General features: G+C 37.6%; 1 protein-coding gene across 2 annotated transcripts in view; it reads left to right on the forward strand.

Moving 5' to 3' along the window:
• Positions 1-18,027, forward strand: part of RAD23B (RAD23 nucleotide excision repair protein B) — a 35,474-nt gene extending 17,447 nt beyond the window's left edge. For both annotated transcript variants that reach the window (XM_031607757.2, XM_090130679.1), the window contains exons 4-10: positions 17-273; positions 3,602-3,657; positions 6,951-7,078; positions 11,880-12,003; positions 13,073-13,200; positions 13,588-13,764; positions 15,853-18,027. In XM_031607757.2, coding sequence (XP_031463617.1) covers positions 17-273; positions 3,602-3,657; positions 6,951-7,078; positions 11,880-12,003; positions 13,073-13,200; positions 13,588-13,764; positions 15,853-15,966 — 984 coding nt within the window. In that variant the 3' untranslated portion in view covers positions 15,967-18,027. The remainder of the gene's footprint in view (positions 1-16; positions 274-3,601; positions 3,658-6,950; positions 7,079-11,879; positions 12,004-13,072; positions 13,201-13,587; positions 13,765-15,852) is intronic.
• Positions 18,028-19,417: the final 1,390 nt, after the last annotated feature.

Here is a 19,417-nt window from a genome sequence, read left to right on the forward strand (position 1 = left end):
TCTTGTCCTCCAATAGCCCAAAGCAGCAACTGCAACAACTACAGCAACTCAGCAGACTAATTCCACTACTGGCATTAGTGCAACAACTGCAGCTCCCACACCAGTCTCTGCACCAACTCCTGCAGCTGCTCCTGTGCCAGCTCCTGTCCCTACCACTCCAGCACCAGCTGCAGTTGCTTGTGAATCAGCACCTGTGAGTACTCCTAAAGAAGAAAAGCCTGCAGAAAAACCACCAGAGGCACCAGCTGCTGTCAGCCTGCCATCAAATGAAAGGTATGAATAGACCTCCAAAAATGGCTTCGCTTGTCCATTTCTGTTGCTAGTTCTGGCTTTAAGTTGAATTTTCCGTTACAGTATTAGTCCAATCCCGTTTTTTGTTCTATGTAACTTCTTGTCTGTAACTTCAGTCTCTGACTCAGCTACAATATTACTTTGTACTTTTTCATGTGGGAATGTGGTCTTTTGACTAAACCTGTGGAATGGGGAATTTAATGTCACAGGAATAGTTGTTCTGCCTGCAGGTGTTTCAGAGTGACTGTGGCCCAAAATTTGTTATAGTGATATTCAACTGTGTGGAGAAGTGCTGTTACCAAAGCTTTTTAAAGGGGTGTATCCTCTCTTGTTCGTAGAACTCTGGTTCTGTTTTGAATCATTCATCATACCTGGTTAACTTTGAATCATGCTCTGTACTGCTCTTAACTTTTGGAAAGAGCTTTTTTTATTTTTTTTCCAAAGCATACATTAAAACATTGCTCTTAATCATGTAATAACTTAAATCCACAAACTTTAGTCATTCTGACTAATACTTGGCCAGTATGCAGGTTAGCTGTGGGAACTGGGGTACCTTTTAACCTCAGTTCTCAACATTCAGGAAAAACAAGTGCAAAGTTAGAGGTTACCTCCCTGTTCTATATTCTGGACTTTGCTCACCTGAATTTACATAAGTGTTGCATGGGATTAGAATCTTGTTAACTATAGTTTAATGGCCTTTGAGTGCTGCTTAGCATCAGGTCTTCATTTTTCATATTGGTTTGCAATTATTTCTGTATCATTTATGTGAATATCAAGGCATAGGACATTAATTTTTGAAATGGTTGTACTTAAATGCCATCAAATATTGATTCATTTTGATGTTGAGGAAACAAAACTTTTAATTGCCTAAGGTCCTAAAAATCTCGGAACAGATTTCATGCACTAAATACCTTAATTGTTGATTTAATTTTGTAAAAAAATTACATTTGAGAAATTCAGCTATTTATGACAAGTTACAAATGAATCTTCAATTGTCAGTAGAATAACTTAAAATTCTTAATGAGTGCTTTTTTTGCTGCTCAGTTTGTACAGTGGGTTCAAAGATTAAATTTTGTCTTTAGTATTAAAACAACTTTCCATGTTTTTCATGTGGAGACTGCAGTGTTGTAATACCTGCAGTAAGGGAGTCTCAGTGCAGATACATAAGGAGAAAGCAAAAGAAAAACCTGAGAAATACTGTGTTATTACCTGCCTTGATTTTTTTGCTAACTACTTCTTGGTTTTGATTTGCTTTAGAAGCTAAATTACTAAGGCCGATAGAGCATGTTTGTTGTTTTTTGGGTTTTTTTTACCCTTGGCCTAGCAAACTATTTTTCTGTTTTGCCTTTAATTAATTGCAGTTGTAAATCTTACTAGTGATAGATAGTGAAGTATATGTATTTCTAATGTTATCTTCTGAAAACTGATTCAGTATAATATGATCTTACACTTGCTGTTGTTAGGAGTTGCCAGCTCTGTAGCCTGATAGATGTGAGGTAGCTGCAGCTTCATGTCCCCAGGTCTGTTAAGTACTGAGATGGAGCACATGGTCCCTGTACACAATATGTATGTACCTATATGTATGGTTGGCTGCACAGATTAGCACAAACAAAAAAACAAAACAAAAAAAAACAACAACAAAAAAACACCTACTCAAGCAAGCATACATCACCAGCGGTCTCATGCCATTCACATCTGGCTACTCAAAGGCAGAGCTTACTAGTGAAGAATACATACATACATACCCAGAAAATGAATCCATCCAGTAGCTGGCCTTAGTCTGTTCCAGTAGCTGAATCCTAGATTTCCCAATCTCTCCAGTCATTGGTGCTTGTACACACAGCCAACCTCCTGAGCCCAGCAAACCCATTCCAGCTATTCATATTCAGACTCCCTCTGTACCCTATTCATATGCACATACACACAGTGGATCTTTTGTGGCTGTAGGCATGCGTTGTCCTAGTCCCTAGATGTTCTGCTCTCTTATGCATGGATACACAAACAAATGGGCCTCTCTGCTACCTGACTGAGGCCAATGCCCTTACCTGTAGCTGATGCTCAGGTGCTACAGTCCTTCTAGCAGCTGACTCTGATTCCCAGACATTCCATACTTGGCTCCCAAGCCTCTTATCCTACTTAACAGCTGGTCAGCCTTGACATTCACTGATGAGTGCATGCCAATGTACAGATCCCCATGCAGCGTGCATGCACTCCAGTTTCTTCAGTTTGACACAGGCCCATGTGGTCCATCCCTTCTTCAGTTACTGGCATCTAGATCTCCATACACTCTTGCATATTAAATAGATGCACTTTTGGTAATGGAAAAATTATTTAAGATTATGTCTAGGACAGGCTGGTGATCAGGTGCAGGGCATGACCAGTCAGGTGCTGTTTATGTGTGACTGGTCCTTTTCAGTTGTCTTTTCCCCCTCTTCTTCATCCCCATACTTTCCATCCTCAGAGTGCCTTAATATTTCCCTTTCCCTGACTTTCATTCTTCCTCTAAATAGTCCGTGATAAGTCTTTCACAACCTCCAAATGCTTTTTCGGCCACACATAGTGAGTCCCACCACCTTGTAGGCAATAGTGCCCATGGTGACCTGGAGATCATTTCCTGTTTTCTCACTGAGGCTGTCACCCCCAGCCCATCAGTCTGACAAGCTTCAGCTTGCAGCCCTGGAAAGAGCTGAGACAGGGGCTCCTTTGTCTCTAATAGGGCTGTTGGGGTTCATCTGCCTGCTGTTGTACCTCTGTGCTCCTTGGTGAGTCTTTTCTCCTGTAACATAATAATTTTGATACTTTGAGAGAGAATAATTGCAAATACCAGCAATCTGTTTTACTGGAAAAGTAAGATACTGATATTTTAAGAAGTGCTTCCCAATGACCTCCTTGGGTCCTTGCTGAGATCAATCCAAATTATACCATTGAATAAGGGGAGGCAATTAAGGAGACTGCTGTCTGCTTTGAAAAACCTTGTTCTCCCACTCTTTAAAACATTATAGCAAACAGATGGCTAATCCCTGAGCAGATGGGTAAGAGCCAAAATATTGGGGGGTAGAGGGAGTGGTTGGTCTATCAGTGTTAAAAGTGGTAGCATTGTAAGATTATAAAATCTGGTCTCACTATAAATCCAAGTTAGAGTTCTTTGGAAAACCTTTTTATTCCTTTAAAAAAAAAAACAAAAAACAAAAACCAAAAGGGGCCACTTAAGAGTTACAGCTGCTGCTGCTTTTTTGAAAAAAATAAAAAATAAAAATAGGAAGCTTTCCAAAGTTTTGTAATTACCATTGCACTTGTCTTCATCTTACAGTACAACAGGTGATACATCTCGATCAAATCTTTTTGAGGATGCTATAAGTGCACTTGGTAAGTGGAGTGTTTTTTTAATGTAGACATTATTTTGGTGCAGCAGAAACAAATGACGGATTAGCAGATGTTGATATTCTCTTCTATATCTGTCATTGGTAAAGTTATGATCAAAGTACACTTTACTGAGTTGAAGTTAATATCTTAGAACCAGCATCAAGAATTCTTTACTGAAGAATATTTCACTTCATATACTTTTATTGTGTAAAAGGAAGATCCTTATCATTCCTAGTTTTTTTTTAATGCTTTCCTTAATTTCTCTTCTAACTGTTCAGTTTGAATTGGTGGGGAATAAGACAGTAGATGTAAATATGTATATGCTTTTCTTTTTACCTTTGCTTCCTGGTGAGCAGGTCATATAAAATAGCTGCATTTATTATTCACCTGTTCTACTTTGACAGTGCTGTCAGAGAATCTACTTTGATTCTGTCAGAGTGGATGAATGCAGTGAATATGCTACTGTCTGTTGAGGAATAAATGTCTCCATATACTAATGTTCAATTTACTTTTCTTTGATGGTTTAAATGTCTTTGTTTCTCAGTGGAATAAACAGAATAAAAACAATAGAAATTACTGTATTTCTCTTGTGCTTATTCTCATACTTAGGAAATTATTAGATAAACAGTATCCCTACTTAAAGTTTTGGAAGGAATTCTTTGAGGGTAGTAAGTTAGCACACAGAAATAAAGAGGGAAGTGGACTTTTATTGTCTTTTTCAGTAAGCATATCTTAGAACAAAATGTCTTAAACCAAAATATCTTTCACATACATTTTTGTATACCAGTTTTTGGGTGCATTGGAAGCAGGTGTTATGACTAAACAGCCTTAGGTGTTCTAAAAGCAAGCAAGAAAGTTTAACCTTTGTTAGTAACCACAAGGTTTAGTCTTTTTAGGGTTTTTGGATTATGATGTGCTGGTGTAGACTGAAGAACTGTGTGAACTGAAATAGTTAACAGGGTACTGTTAGGTACCGTAGGAAACAGTCGGTCTACTTCTGTTGTGTTTTTAAAGTACCAGAGGTGCTACAAGCTTCCTTAAATATTAATTATAGCTTAATGACAGAGATGTGATCATCGTAAATACTCCTGTTAATAGTAATGACCAACTATTTTAATTAAACTGAATGTCTTGAAACAGATGACTGCGAATCTGATGGAAATACTTCTTTCTTTTTAGTGTAGGAGAAGGGGACCACCATGCGTATCTATTTTATGTGAAGTTCTTTGGTTGGTTTCTAGTATAGCAAACTCATGGCCCTAACATTTGGAAGCACAAGACACTGAATGTAGTTTTCCAGAGAAGCATGCTGCCGAGTTATATGCCAAAACATTTCTATAGGCAGTAGTCATGAGCTCGTTTCCTCTAGGAATTATTTTAAAGGGAATTCGCTTGCCCGAATTCATGTAGTATGTTTTTGCATCCTAAATGGGACGTGTTCGTACTGTGGCTTCTCAGTTACACTGTCTGAACATAATAGACTTCACTTAAAAGCAGAGATTGTTTTCTATTGAATTGCTTTTGTTTCGAGGTGCTAGAATAGGCAGCTCAGAGAAGCTGTGGGTGCCCCATCTGTGGAGGCACTCAGCGCCAGGTTGAATGTGGCCCTGGGCAGCCTCATCTGGTGAGGGACTTTAAGGTGTCTTCCAACCCAAACCATTCTGTGATACTACGAAATCTGGCCTGGGCTGTGTGTTTTTAAACAGGCAGAGAGACTGAATGTGTACACTGAACAGCATTGGTGTCTTGGTGTGTACCCCAGCATGAGCAGCTGTGGCCAGCAGGCAAGCACACTCAGCTGCAGTCTCACAAACATTCTACTTAGAATGGAGTCCTGGCTGTATAGTGATACTGCTGGTGTGCAATTCCTGAATTACTGCTGTTGATCTCATGTTAGTAGGCTGTGTATGGAGTACATGTGCTTAGATTCACAGTACTTCTGTTTCCATCTTGCTTCTTTTTTCTGTACAAAATCTATCATACTACTCTGGTCTCTACCAAGCTTTTGTTGGAAAAAGCACTACAGAAGTGTTTTAAGTAGTAACTAATTAAATGAAAAGGTATTCTGTGTGCTCTTTATCTTCATTAGTTCGTGATCAATAGTAAGAATAAACTGTTGATGGATAGGGAAATATGAGCAGAAAGTTAATAAAAATTACTGTATTGGGACAACTGGCTTTTTTACTTTTTAAAGATATGTACAATAATACATATTTTTAAGGCAAAGTTTGCATTATTGCTTATTTTCAGAAAAAGAATACGTAAAATAATGTCTATATGTAAAGACATGTATGTACCTTTGTTTAAGCCGATTAAATTTTCTGTTTTGAAGTCTGTACCCAGACTAGCCAATAGATGTTAAATCATTATTTATGCATAATGCACAAGTAATGCACAAGTATTGTGCTAGTGCTGATCCGTTCTTTTGAATATTTTTAAATTTTTTTTCCTTTTTGTTTCTGAGGGTTTTTTAACCTTATCTCTGTTTACAACAAGAGTAAATGAAGCAGTTTATGAAGAAATGATTTTATTTCTATACTAGTAGTATCATGAGCTGTCCTTAAACTGTTCCATATACAATATTTGTACCTTTTTGTCTTGATACCTGCAGACATGAGCCAGGTTTAGTCCATTTGTACTCAAAAAGATTGGAAACTCAGTGTGATGGATGTCTAGTCAAAAATACATTGTGATGATGTAATCCTCACTCAAGTCTTGAGAACTTTAGTTGCTCCAGGTTCAGTTAAGTTACTTCAATTGTTGTCACCAGCTTATAGTTAGTAGACAATTATAATTTGATGATAACTTTGTCATCTTTCTAACCATAGCTTAGTGTAATGTCTTTCTGAGGGAAAAGCCACAGTGGCTAATAGAGTCTGACAAGCAGGTTTCTGCCTGAAAAGCTTGATTTCCGAACTTAAGCTGCAGGAGACTTTTCTTAATTATGTTAGGAATTGAATATTAGCTGTAACGATGTCCTTGAGCCTTAGAGAAGGATGGAAAGGGAATAGTATCTCAATTATGAAGTCAGAATTGTTACACATGCTGCTTTTTTCAGTGGAAGTTTGTAGTGTGTTCATTATCCTAGAACTCTACTATTCCAACCAAATGCATAACAAAACCACCAGAACATGTTTTGATAGAACCATGGCAAGGTTAATGTGACTCTGTGTTTACACTTCAGTGAACGACTCAAATTTGGATAGAAGTGACATTTCTCCATGGAAGCTTTTTATGCTTTTTTTTTTTTTTTTTTTTACCTTATTCACTTACAATGGTCATCATGTTACTTCTAGTGACCGGTCAGTCCTATGAGAATATGGTGACTGAAATCATGTCCATGGGCTATGAACGTGAGCAAGTAATTGCAGCACTGAGAGCCAGCTTCAACAATCCAGACAGAGCAGTGGAATACCTTTTAATGGTGAGCAGTTTCTCGTGTATACTCCATTCTTTTGCTTCTTCTTTTGTCCTCATTCAAGAACTTCCTGTTTTGTTTACCTGTTATTTTGAATATTGTTTTAATCATGTGCTATAGAAAATACTGAAGTTGTTGTTAGCTACATTTATCTCTTCTTTGTTTATATTCTGTGTGGAATTTTGTGGTTATATGTGTCAGGTATGCCCAGTTTCATTGGTAGCTCAAATTGCCAGTGACCAAGCCAAACATGATTATTGTGATGTCTTAGTGAAAACATTGTTTTTATTAGTATATATCGCATCACAAGGTAGCACTTCAAAAATTCCTGTTCATCTTTACTACTAGTTGTACACAAAAGTCATATTAATGTGTTTTCCAAACAGAAGAACTTAAAAGTTTTTATTAACAAGTGCTTTACTTATGCAGTGTTCAGGGCAATAAACAATTTCCTTCTTCAAAAACACAATTTCAAAAGTGAAATGAACTTAATTGACTTGAGAGGTAATAAAACAGTAACTTCACTTTAATGGAAATCTTGTAAGTTGTTTTAGGGTTTTTTGTTGCTGTCTTTGTTGTTGTTGCTGTTTTAATTACATCTCATTTTAAAGCCAGCTGTCTTGAACTAGTCCCTGTAGAATATGAAAACGGAATTTCTGAGAGACTGATGTGAAAACTGACCTTAAGCTGCAGAATTTCCCTTTTGTAAATAAAATGTTTCATTAGTAAATACAACTACCAGTCACTGGCATGGTTGTTACTCACAGGAATGATCCCAAGATATTGTAACATGCAGTTTTTTAAATGGGCAACAAGTGGTTTGAGTACTTGAATGTAAAAGCTAAACTCTCATCTGGTAGGGGAGCAAACAAAGGCTTTGAATTCTTGATACCTTGAGGGAAAATGGAGTCATTTCAATCCAGCTGTTGTTAATCTGGGAATCTCAGATATTTATTTTTCATGTCTTGAAAAGTGTTGATTTTACTGTCTGCTCACTGTGCATTTAGTTTGTGCATAAATCCAATGCCCCTTAGAAGCGTTGCATTTGCTGTGCAATCCCCAGCCATGTACAGCATGTATGGCTTTTGTAGTCAGAATAGTATTTCCCTGCTTTAGCTTATTTGTGTTCAAGAAGTCCTGAAGAAAAACAGAGTGTTCTTGAAGTAGAGTTTAGCAGGTGACATGTTTATCAAACAGATTGATTTTGTCATGAGTAGTTAATTTCTTGTTCAGTAGGCCTGTGGGTCTTTCTCTTGCATACGTGGTTTCCCTTCTACTTTTTGTTATCCTTTTCTGCAGAAAAGTATGCTCTCCTTGTTCTGTCAGCTGGAGAAAGGAGCGAGGAGAAGGAATCTTGTTCTTGGGCAACATTAGTAGACAGACTTAGAAAAATGCTATTGGTGCAGTTGATCTTTTAGACTGTTCTTGGTCTAACTAAATATGTTCATGACCATTCTGCAGCACCAGGAAAATGTTTTCTTTAGTTAGTATTATTCCACTGGTAACTAATTGATCTCCTAATTTAACAGCCTCCAGATGATCTGCAGGGTAGCTTTAGAAGCTCTTACACACACACAATTATTGAGAGCCTGTAAACTGTTGGAAAGGAAAGGTGAAGGCAGTATCAGTACTTAATGTAGCTGTTCTGTAGATTGGCACTGAAGAATCACTGACAGCAAGTGGGATCAGATAACAAGTTATTCAATTTTTATGGCTTAGTTTCTTAATCTTATATTGTCCTATATCCTTGAGCCTTGTTTGTAGAAGGAGATTTCCAATTCTAAAACACATGTTTTTTCTATACTTCAGGCTTGCCTTTGGGAGACATTTAGATTCAAATGTTTTCTTAACTACTTAATTAGAGAGATGTTCTGTCAGTCATTCAACCGTCTAATTCTTTACAACCTCCTTGTCCAAAAATGTGTATGTTCCTTGGGCTGTGCCTGATATGATTACATGCACCTGTGGTGAACAGTATCAGCTAAAAAAACACTCTGGTGTTCGGTAAAACTGTAAACGTTTAACTCACTGTAAGGCAAAAAATGCTCTTCTCACAGTTCAAGTAATGTGCACATTTCAAATTTAAGTTTACATTAGTTGATATCATGCTTGTATAGCTTCGTAAAGGAGGTGCATATACCTTACTGATTACCATCACATATAGTCTTGGTTTGTATGGTTTGTTTGGTTTTTTGATAATGATTCTTCAACATTGTATTTAAGAATTGAGACAATATTCAAAATAGTAAATTATCTCTCAGTAAATTTGGTTAGACTAGTTTCCATAGTGTTTCCATTCAAGGACAGACTTAAGGTTTAAACAAACATGCACTGTTTGGTCTGGATACAGATTGCAGTGACAATACATGCCTGAGAATATGTGAAGTCAACCAGTAATTCCAGAAGGTTAACCCGTGTTCATAAGATAATGCTCCAGTACTTGAAGGCAGCATAAACAGGAGGGGATATGACTGTTTATGAGGATGGATAGTGATAGGACAAGGGGGAATGGTTTTACACTGAGCCAGGGCAGGTTTAGGTTAGATATTAGGAGGAAATATTTCACACAGGGGGTGGTGATGCACTGGAGCAGGTTGCCCAGAGAAGCTGTGGGTGCCCCATCTCTGGATGCATTCAAGGTCAGGCTGGATGTGGCTCTGGGCAGCCTGGTCTGGTGGTTGGCAACCCTGCACACAGTAGGGGGGTTGAGACTAGGCAATCTTTGAGGTCCTTTTTAACCCAGGCTATTCTGTGGTTCTGTGGAGTCATAGAACAGATTGGCTTGGAAGATATCTTAAAACCCACCCAGCCCCAGCCTGTGCTGTGGGCAGGGCTGCCTCCCCTCCAGCTCAGCTGCCCAGGGTCCCATCCATCCTGGCCTGGAGTACCTCCAGGGATGAGGCACCACAGCTTCTCTGGGCAGCTGTGCCAGGGCCTCACTGCCCTCTGAGTAAAGAATACCCTCCTGACATATAGCCTAAATTGCCCTTCTTTCATTTTAAAACCATTCCCTTTTTCCACAGTGTTACACTCCACATCATACCTTAGTTCATGTATTATAATTGAATTCCCAAAAATCTTGGAATCGTAGGATATTCCAAGTTGGAAGGGACCATAGGAGTTGTGGAGTCCAGCTCCAGACTCCAAACAGGACATCCCAAAAATCAAACCATATTTCCGAGCATGTTATCCAAATGCTTCTTGATCTCAGGCAGGTTTTGATGCTGGGCACTGTGTAGAACTCTGCCCTGAAGTCTTACTCTTCTCTTCCTACTGTCTATATTTAGCCTAACTGATTCTTATGGGAGAAGGTATTTAAACTGCACTCTGTAGAACAGTGATAGAAGAGTTACCACTGAATTATGTGACAAATGTACTTTTCTCACCACTTTGTGGAAGGAAGAATGTATAGCCAGCTTATGGAGTCAAAGTTGTAATAAAGTGTATGAGGGGGAACGTTTGTGTTTATTCCACAGAGTAGCCTAAATACAGACTTGATGTTTTAGGCAGCTTATACCTTGATGTGTTTCTTAAATCTCAGATCAGTTTTTCCTGGGTCGCTGTGTGGTTCTGTGTTTTTATATGTGGTCTTCACATTGTCTGTATATTTATCCCTTTAGTTCAGCTACAGTGATGAATGCATTGTGTGAAAGAGCACACGTTACAGCAGGGTTTTCAATCTACGTTACCTACCACTGAGTTCTGTGGTAGGTGTCCCACACACCTTACTCATCTGGTTGCATTGATGTAGTGGTTTGTCTGTGGTAGACAGCCAAGCACCAGATGGCTGCTTGCTCAGTTCCTTGCACTGACACAGGGCCAAGAATTAGAAAAATATTCTGAAATAAGAGTCAGTTTAATAGATAAAGCAAAAATGCTACTTGCAAAAACAAAACATGATTAGGAATTAGTTCACTGCTTCCCATTGACAGGCAGATATTTGATCATCTTCAGATTAACAGGTTTTCATCACACTTCAAAAAACAAAAAACAAACAAACTTGCTTGGGAAAGCAAGTGTTGTAATTTGAAACATTGCCCTTTTCTCCCTCCTTTCTACCCAACTTTTATTGCTGAGCACATCATACAGCATTGGGATATCCCTTTGGTTGTTGGAGTTGGCTGACAAGGCTGCATCTGCTCACAGCTTATTGTGCATCCCCAGTTCCTTGCTGGCAGAGCAGTACGAGAATCTGAAAATACTGTGGTTCTCTAACAGCTAAAGCATTGATGAATTGTCAATACTAATTTCATCACAAACCCAAGACACAGAATCATACAGGTGTAATCAAGAAAATTATCCCTGTGAATAACAGTACAACTGTAACTTCTCAGGCATTTTCACAGAACATTTAGTGAATGGTGACTGTCAAACTGTTCTGTTGAGGAAAGTGGTTGAAAGAGCTATGATTCCTCTTAATTTCTTATCAGCAAAAATTAATCAACTGTTTGATCTAAATTCAGTTAGCATTGTGTAATATACAATCCTGTTGCTGTAATGTAACTTTGTCTGCAAAACACCGTAACATAACATTATAAGTAGTTTAACTTTTCTATTCATATCAAATACTTTGGAACATATTCATAGCAAGTGTTTGTTCATGGACCAAAATGCACTTTTAAACTGATGTGTTAAATGCTTTACCATGACGAATTATTTCTGTCACCGAATGTTCCTCCACTTGTAAACGCACACCTGTCACAGCATCTTGCTTTGCATTTGCAATGGAAATAGTAATATTTTTCTTAGTTCTGAAATGTAAATATGTGCAGCATTCTGTAGGTAACAATGTCAACTGTGGCTTTAGGGTATACCTGGAGATAATCAGGCAATGGCTGAACCAACTCAAGCAGCAAGCACTGGTACCTCTCAGTCTTCAGCAGTGGCAGCAGCGGTAGCAACCATACCTACAACTGCTACTTCACTTGGAGGTAAGAAGGACTGTTCTTGAGGAGATAGAATAAACATGTATTGAAGCATTCTGTGCTTCAGTGAATTTGAATTCCTGGTAATTGTGAACTGATCAAAGTGAATTGATAAGAGCCAAAACACAAAAATTAGCTGAGTGTGGTATTGGCTTGCAACAAAAAGCTTTTTATGTCTATATATCTGGAATAATTCTTGAAATTTCTAATAGTGTTGTGATCTTGACCATACACATAACCCCAGTAGGGTTACAAAAGCACAAATGTGGAGACAGTCGTACTTTCTCTCGCATAGGGTCTGGCTTCCTCCTTTTTATCTCATTTGTACTGTTGCCTGTGCCTATACTAACATATTTACCACAAATTGAGGCAGTTAGATGTAGCACCTAATAGACCCACTGTGAGGTAGGACACTTCTCTGTGCAGTGCAAGACGTGGACAGAATGGTTAGGATCCACAGCAGAAAATTTAGTCTTAAGGTGGAGGAAGTGTATGAAAGGAGCAAAATCAGTGAGTGTAAAATGTCTCTCAGTTTATGGCAAAGACAGTGTCCATGCTGTAAGCCTGGTTAGCATCCAGGGTATTAAATACAGGTAGGACTGACAGGCTTCATCTATAAGGAGAGAGAACTGGAGAACTGAATGTTTCAGAGCACTTTTGATTGTGCTGAATTCACTGCAGTATCTAATAGTACAGAATATATGGTATTCTAAGATTTACTTGAGAAGGAAAGAACTGACCTATTACAGTAATTGAAACTCAGGTGTAGGTCTGGAGGGAAGACAGTAGCTGGCTGTGTGCCTCTGAACGAGATTACTCAGAGATGAGACACAAAGAGAAAACTGCTGGAGGTCAGATACAGAAACCTGTTGGATTTTCAGAGAAAGCTGAGTTAGATGAAATTGCATGTTTTAACCTTAGTAAATTACACTTAGTGTGAGGAAGTAAGCTCTTCTTCAGTAAAGGGTTTATTGTCCAATTTGGTATCCTTTTTCTGTCTACAGTACAGATGTTAGATATGTACTTTACAGAAGGCTTGCTAACCTTTTGAAGGCATTATCTTACTGTTTTTCAGGACATCCTCTCGAGTTCTTGCGAAATCAGCCCCAGTTCCAGCAGATGAGACAGATCATTCAGCAAAATCCTTCTCTGTTACCAGCATTGCTGCAACAGATTGGACGGGAAAATCCTCAACTACTACAGGTGAATCTTAAACCAACAAAATAGTGCTGCTAATTCTGATGTAGGTTTTACAAGAAAGAGAAGTGTTGCCATTACCTAAGATAAAATGTTAATAGGAATTCCATAATACTACTTTTACTTTTCAGTTTGTCTTACTGTATAGAACATTGTGCTATGATATTAGAAATGAGACCTACTCTCTTTCTGAGAGGTGCAAAGGGCATCAAGAAGAGGAGAGGGTAACCACAACTGAACTTAAATGTGAAATTGCATCTCTTACAGCTAGATTTAATAATTTTTTTCACTACACATTTTGTACACGTTTTTTGACTGCTTAATTCACTGAAGAAGAACTAAACATGTTTTATATTAATATATTTCTTTCTTTTATTGTCCTGTGCATTGCAGCAAATAAGCCAACATCAGGAGCATTTTATTCATATGTTGAATGAGCCAGTTACAGAGTCTCGACAAGGTTTAAGTGGCAGTGATGATAGTGCCAGCACTGGAGGAGTAGCAGAAGCTGGAAATGGTCATATGAGCTATATTCAAGTAACACCTCAGGAAAAAGAAGCTATTGAACGGGTGAGCCTTTTCTTCTTGAAATGTTTGCCTGTTGCTCTAAGATGCTGACTGTTGCATGCTTAAGATATGCCTTAACTTAAGCTTTTTTTTTGTTAACACTTGTAGTAGTTTATGAATTACTCTGCTATTCCATAGCCACAGTAGTTTTGTTTCAAATCATATACCTTTTAGCCATTTCATCTAAAAATCTCTCAGTTTGTCCTACTGTAAAGTTGCAAAGTCCTTTAAGTGATCAGAGGCCATCTGAAATAGTAGATGATTGAGCTTCCCTGAGGAAAGGGATGTTAGACAGTTCCTCTGGCAAAAACCTCAGAGAGTGCTATTTAAGATAATGCCAACTGTGATTGATTTCCATGTATAAAGGAGTCTATATAATCCTTCTTTGCAAAGCATTGGGATAGTTAAAACTCTCGTAGTTAAGTAGATTAGTTGAAGTTGTTCCTTAACTCCATCATTTGTTCATCATGAGAGTTAATTAATTTTATATTTTAATATGTAGATAAACATGTCAATCAAATATACTTTTGAGGTTACACTGCATTCATAGTACTGTATCTAATACTAAAATGTGTATTTACCTCGGTGCCTCTTGAGAAGTTTTGATTTTTTTTTTAAGAGCAAATAGTGAAGAATTGTCATACTGTAGTAATGTTTTTTTTGTTTATCAGAGATGGATTTTTTTAATGGTAAATCAGAAGGTTCCTAATATTATCAGAAAAACCCTTTAGTATTTGTCAACTTTCTAGGTATCAAGGAAATAGTTAATTATTGACTAAAAAAACTGTTTGCCTATATACATCCTATATACTTCTCATCTTCCCCAGTCTGCTGCATTTATTTACAACACCATTTTATGCAGTGGTGTATTACCTCTATAACCTGTTGCAAAACCCAACAGAGAGGGCTGGGGCTGTGAGCTTCTCCTGTTATTCACAGAAAACTTAGGTATCATATTGCTACACGTGATGCTATTTGTAAGCATGAAATTAAAACTAAAAATGGCTGACAAGCAATAGTAGGAAGTAGTTTCTTGCAGAGGTTTGACCTGCCCTGTGTAAAAAAAGTACCTTGCAGGTGCTGTGAGGATTTTAATAAAATCCATAGATGACAGCATATTGTAGAATATTTTGAGTTGGAAGGGACCCTTAAAGGCCGTCTGTGCCAACTCCCCTGCAGTGTACAGGGACACCTACAGCTACATCAGATTGCTCAGAGCTCTGTCCTGCCTGACCTTGAACTCCAAGGATGGGGCATCCACCACCTCTCTGGACAACCTGTGACACTGCCTCACCACCTTATTGTAAAAGCTTCTTCCTTATATGCAGTCTAAATCTCCCCCTCTTTTAGTTTGTAGCCATTTCCCTTTGTCCTACCACAACAGACCCTGCTAAAGATTCTGTCCTTTTCCTTCATATTGCCTCCCTTTTTAGATACTGAGAGACAGCTGTCAGTCTCCCCAGAGCCTTCTCTTCTTCAGAGTGAACAGCCTCAGCCTGTCTTTGTTTCATCCCTCATCATTTCTGTTGCCCTCCTCTGGACTTAGGCTAAAACAAAATTTGATTTGTGGAAAGCATCTTAAATACAAGCTAAACCCATTTTCCCTGGCATAGTAACAGATCTCTTAAATATTCTAATACCCAGTTATTAATGTATCCTAGATATTAGTCCACTGACTTTTGAAAAAGAGATTACTCTCAACTGGATACTCTTAGCTGAAATTTTAATGAACGTCCAGTGTCGCTTAATGTGGTCTGTTGTGCAACCTACCAGTGATAAGCCAAATCAGAGTCTGGGGATCTTGCTGCAGGCAAGTTCTAGTAGAAGCCATGAGCTTTGTACCTTTAATTGTTGAACAGTGTTGTGATTTATGGTGCTTAGATTCATGGAAATCTCTTTTTGATTACAAACTTAAAAACTTAATTTTTGGTGTCTAAAGACAGAGGCAACATTTTCTTACTCTCTTCCCTTTAGTGGCAGCAGTGTTTGTTCAAAAAGAAAAAAGACATTTGCTTAAATGTTATCTAAAGACACTAGAGGTACAAGTAAGCTTAGTATACAAAACATTCTAAATATGTTTCTTTTCTTCAGCTAAAGGCATTAGGATTTCCTGAAGGACTTGTGATACAAGCATATTTTGCTTGTGAGAAGAATGAAAACTTGGCCGCCAATTTTCTTCTACAACAGAACTTCGATGAAGATTGAGAGACTTTTTTTTTTTTTTTAAATGCTACACCTCACACCAGTGCATTACACTAACTTTGTTCACTGGATTGTCTGGGATATTTGGGCTTATATTCATAATGCTTGGGGTATGGTGTATGACGAGGGAGAAGAAAATGTGGTAAACTGAGTAAAGAAAACAGTAAGCATTTCTGCTTTAAATTAGCAGATGCAGCAAACCACGCAGTGTAAAATACAACCAAAAATGAGCTTCTGCAGACATTTAGCTCCTTCTCTAATGTAGTTTAACATTTTTTCTAGGATTTCATTCCTACTGTACTTTTTATAGAAAGGTAGTGTAATGCCTTGCTTCATGTTCCTTTCTGTTGGTATTGGAAATAGCCTACACTACTAGACTCTATAGTCTGCATTTCATGGCAACACTGGAAAGCAACCTTATGACATCTAAAAGATCTGATTAGATATAAACATGAATGCCAACATGTGGGTACTTATTTTACTGTCTGAAATCTGTTAAATTAGTGCAAGAAGCATGTTATTTTAATGCTGAATTTAAAATGGATTTATTCAAATGAAAACCCTAATCTTGATTATTAATTGAGAAAATCTCCCACCCATGCTGCCTGTGATTTGGGAAGGTATATAGACAAAGAAGAAAATATTCTCCTGTTCACTTCTTTTCTTTTGGGGAAAATTCATAGATACCTAATTACTGTTCACTTTCGTGTTATGTTTCAGTAAAAGTGTTAAAAGCAATAGATTGCATTTTTGACTTTATTGTATGCATTATAGTGAACTGAATATCCTTTTTTTGCCAGCAGACAAAACACTAGGTTCAGTTCTGTCCATTGCAATGAGACTGAATCATCAAATCAAATTCACTTCCATACTTACCTTGGACCAACCTTTGCAAAAGAAAATAAAAATACAGTTGTAAGCATCTGAAGATCCTGGCATTCTATTGATCTTGAGGAGATTGTAAAAATCAAACTATTTTTGTTAAGTAAGGATTTTTTCCTCTCACTTTGAGGAACAGAGTTCAGAATTTGTAGTATCCAGCAAACAATCAAGTTTCTGCTGTTCAAAAAAAATCTGCATGCATACCTTCCCTTCTATAGAAAATAAACTCCAGTTATAGAATTCTTGATTTTTTAGATCCTGGTACCTTCTTACCACTTATGTTTAGTCATAACAAAATGTAGTTTTCCTTTTATCATACATTCTCTGTTAGAGACAATCTTGCAGTGCTACTGGTGAAGGCAAATTCAAGTTTTGGCTAAAATTACTTCATGCATCCTTTCCTGAACACAACTTGGGGATATTTTGACTTTTTACTGTTGTACTCCAATTAACTGAATTACAATTTTATCTCTGTATTTAATAACGAAGATGTTATTAGTATCACTAGTGGTACAGCGTGAGTTGTGCCATTAATGATAGTAATGATTTAGTGGTACAACCAAAGAATGATTTCCTGCTTTGTTTGTGCAGCAGTGGATTCAACAACTACTTATGCTCAGAGTAGAAGTCAAGTCCTGAGAAAAGAGAGTGAGAAAGACTGAAGCATTTGTATTTTGTTTCTTCTTTGCTTTGTTGTAGTCTGTAAATAATTATCTAAATCAAATAATTAAATGTAATAAAGCCTTTTGCTTTTTCTTTATTCTTAAACATCTGTGATGTTTTTCCAGATAGTGTGTATTTTAGTTGCTCAAATTTCATTATTTTCAAATTTCATAGGTGCATATTGTTTGAGTTATCAGTGATGCAACCAAAACTGTATAAGTAGAAGTGATACTGCTAAACAGAAAATAAATCTTTCATAATGTTTCATTTTGCACAAATTAACATTAATACCTGAGTCAGCCAGTAGGTTTTAACTAAGCAGGAATATCAGTATATTTATGGACTTGGAGAGATTGATTGTAATGATGTAACACTCTGCACGAAAAAAAAGGGGATAATTGTTATATGTAAAAGGAGCAGCTGTCAGGTGCTTGAGAAATGCCAAACTGATGCAAGTACTTCCTGAATGTACTCTACTACATAGCTGATATCTAAATAAAAACAAAAGCCTTTAGCTTGTGGGTGTCTTCTGTACTGATTAATTTGTTTGCTGTCGGAAATAACCATACCTTCTCAGGAGGATGGTGGACGAAATGAGTGCCTGTGAATGTTTCGCTTTTCTCCCGTAGTTAAGATTCTGAAATGTTTATGTGTTGTGCATTTGAATTAAAGACTGTTCAGCATTGTCTCTGTTTAAAAAAAAAAAAAAAAAAAAAGCTGACTGACTGACAGGTTTATAGCTGCTATGGCTGAAAACCTAGTAGTAGTTGATGTTTCCAGTCTTCAGCAGTGAAGTAGTAGTTCATCTGACTTCTGGTGAATGGCAGTATGATTTTATATGCTAGTAAAAACTGTTTCTGTTCAGTATTGGAATATATGCCAAGAAGAACCAGTATCTTTCTAGTTGCAGCCAAAGGGGAAGACTGTATAGAACTCATGGTGAGAAGGTAAGTGTGACCCAAGCAAGCTGTGCCCTACTTCTTATGTGCTACCAGGAATGGTCTGCACAAAATGCTTTCTGGCTTTTTTTCTGCAGATCTCTTAGGGATTTGGGACAATTTTTGTATCATATATTCTTCTGCAGCTGTATCTAGAGACTTAGAATAAAAAGTTTGTTTTACTTGCAAAATAGATACTTTTATTTTGATAAGTCTTGAAGTATTAATGTGAATACTGTATGACAAAGGGCAAAGAGAAAAATCCTTGAGATTCTTGTTGCCAAAGATATCTTTTGAATTAAGCTAACTCCCTACACACCCCTCATCCTTTAAATGTATTGCCCAGCCCTACTTTTCCCCCTCTCCATATTGTTGGAGAAAGCATGCAAGTTGCAAAAGGGAGTGCTATCAACTCACATTAGAGAAAAGAAGAGTTCAGAAGCTGAGATGTTGGGTAATGAAATGGTTGATCTCAGGGTTGGACACAAAACAAAACAGTGATTTCTGAATACGTTGGGTATTAGAGGGGAAGCAGAGGAAGAGGGACAGTAGTGCTTGCCTGGGACTGTGCATGCCTGGGAGAGTTCAGCAGTAATGTTCAGAGTGCAGCAGGATTGAGTGAAGAGTCAGCTAATGAGTGAACTGTTGGTGTGACTGCACACATCAATAAGCAAGATTTTTATTAACAGAGAAAGCATGGGCAGAATTGGCATTCCAGGGGACTGCAGAGTGAAGAGCTCTGCCAACATAGAGTTTTGGATTGTCCAGACCCACTGAAGTGCTAAGGTGTTTTTTTGTTGTTTTTTTTTTTTTTTTACTTCTAACTACATACCACATTGTTACGACCTGAAGTGCTCTTTAAGTCTTCAGAAGCTGTTGTTCAAGGTTGGAAAAAAGGGTGGTCCACCTAAACTGTGCATTTCTTAGTAATAGCACGGTTTCATTTATTTGTACAGCTTCGCAAAATATCA

Source organism: Phasianus colchicus, chromosome Z (assembly GCF_987193195.1).
Source record: "Phasianus colchicus chromosome Z, bPhaCol1.hap1.1, whole genome shotgun sequence".
In the NCBI taxonomy this organism is placed as follows: domain Eukaryota; kingdom Metazoa; phylum Chordata; class Aves; order Galliformes; family Phasianidae; genus Phasianus; species Phasianus colchicus.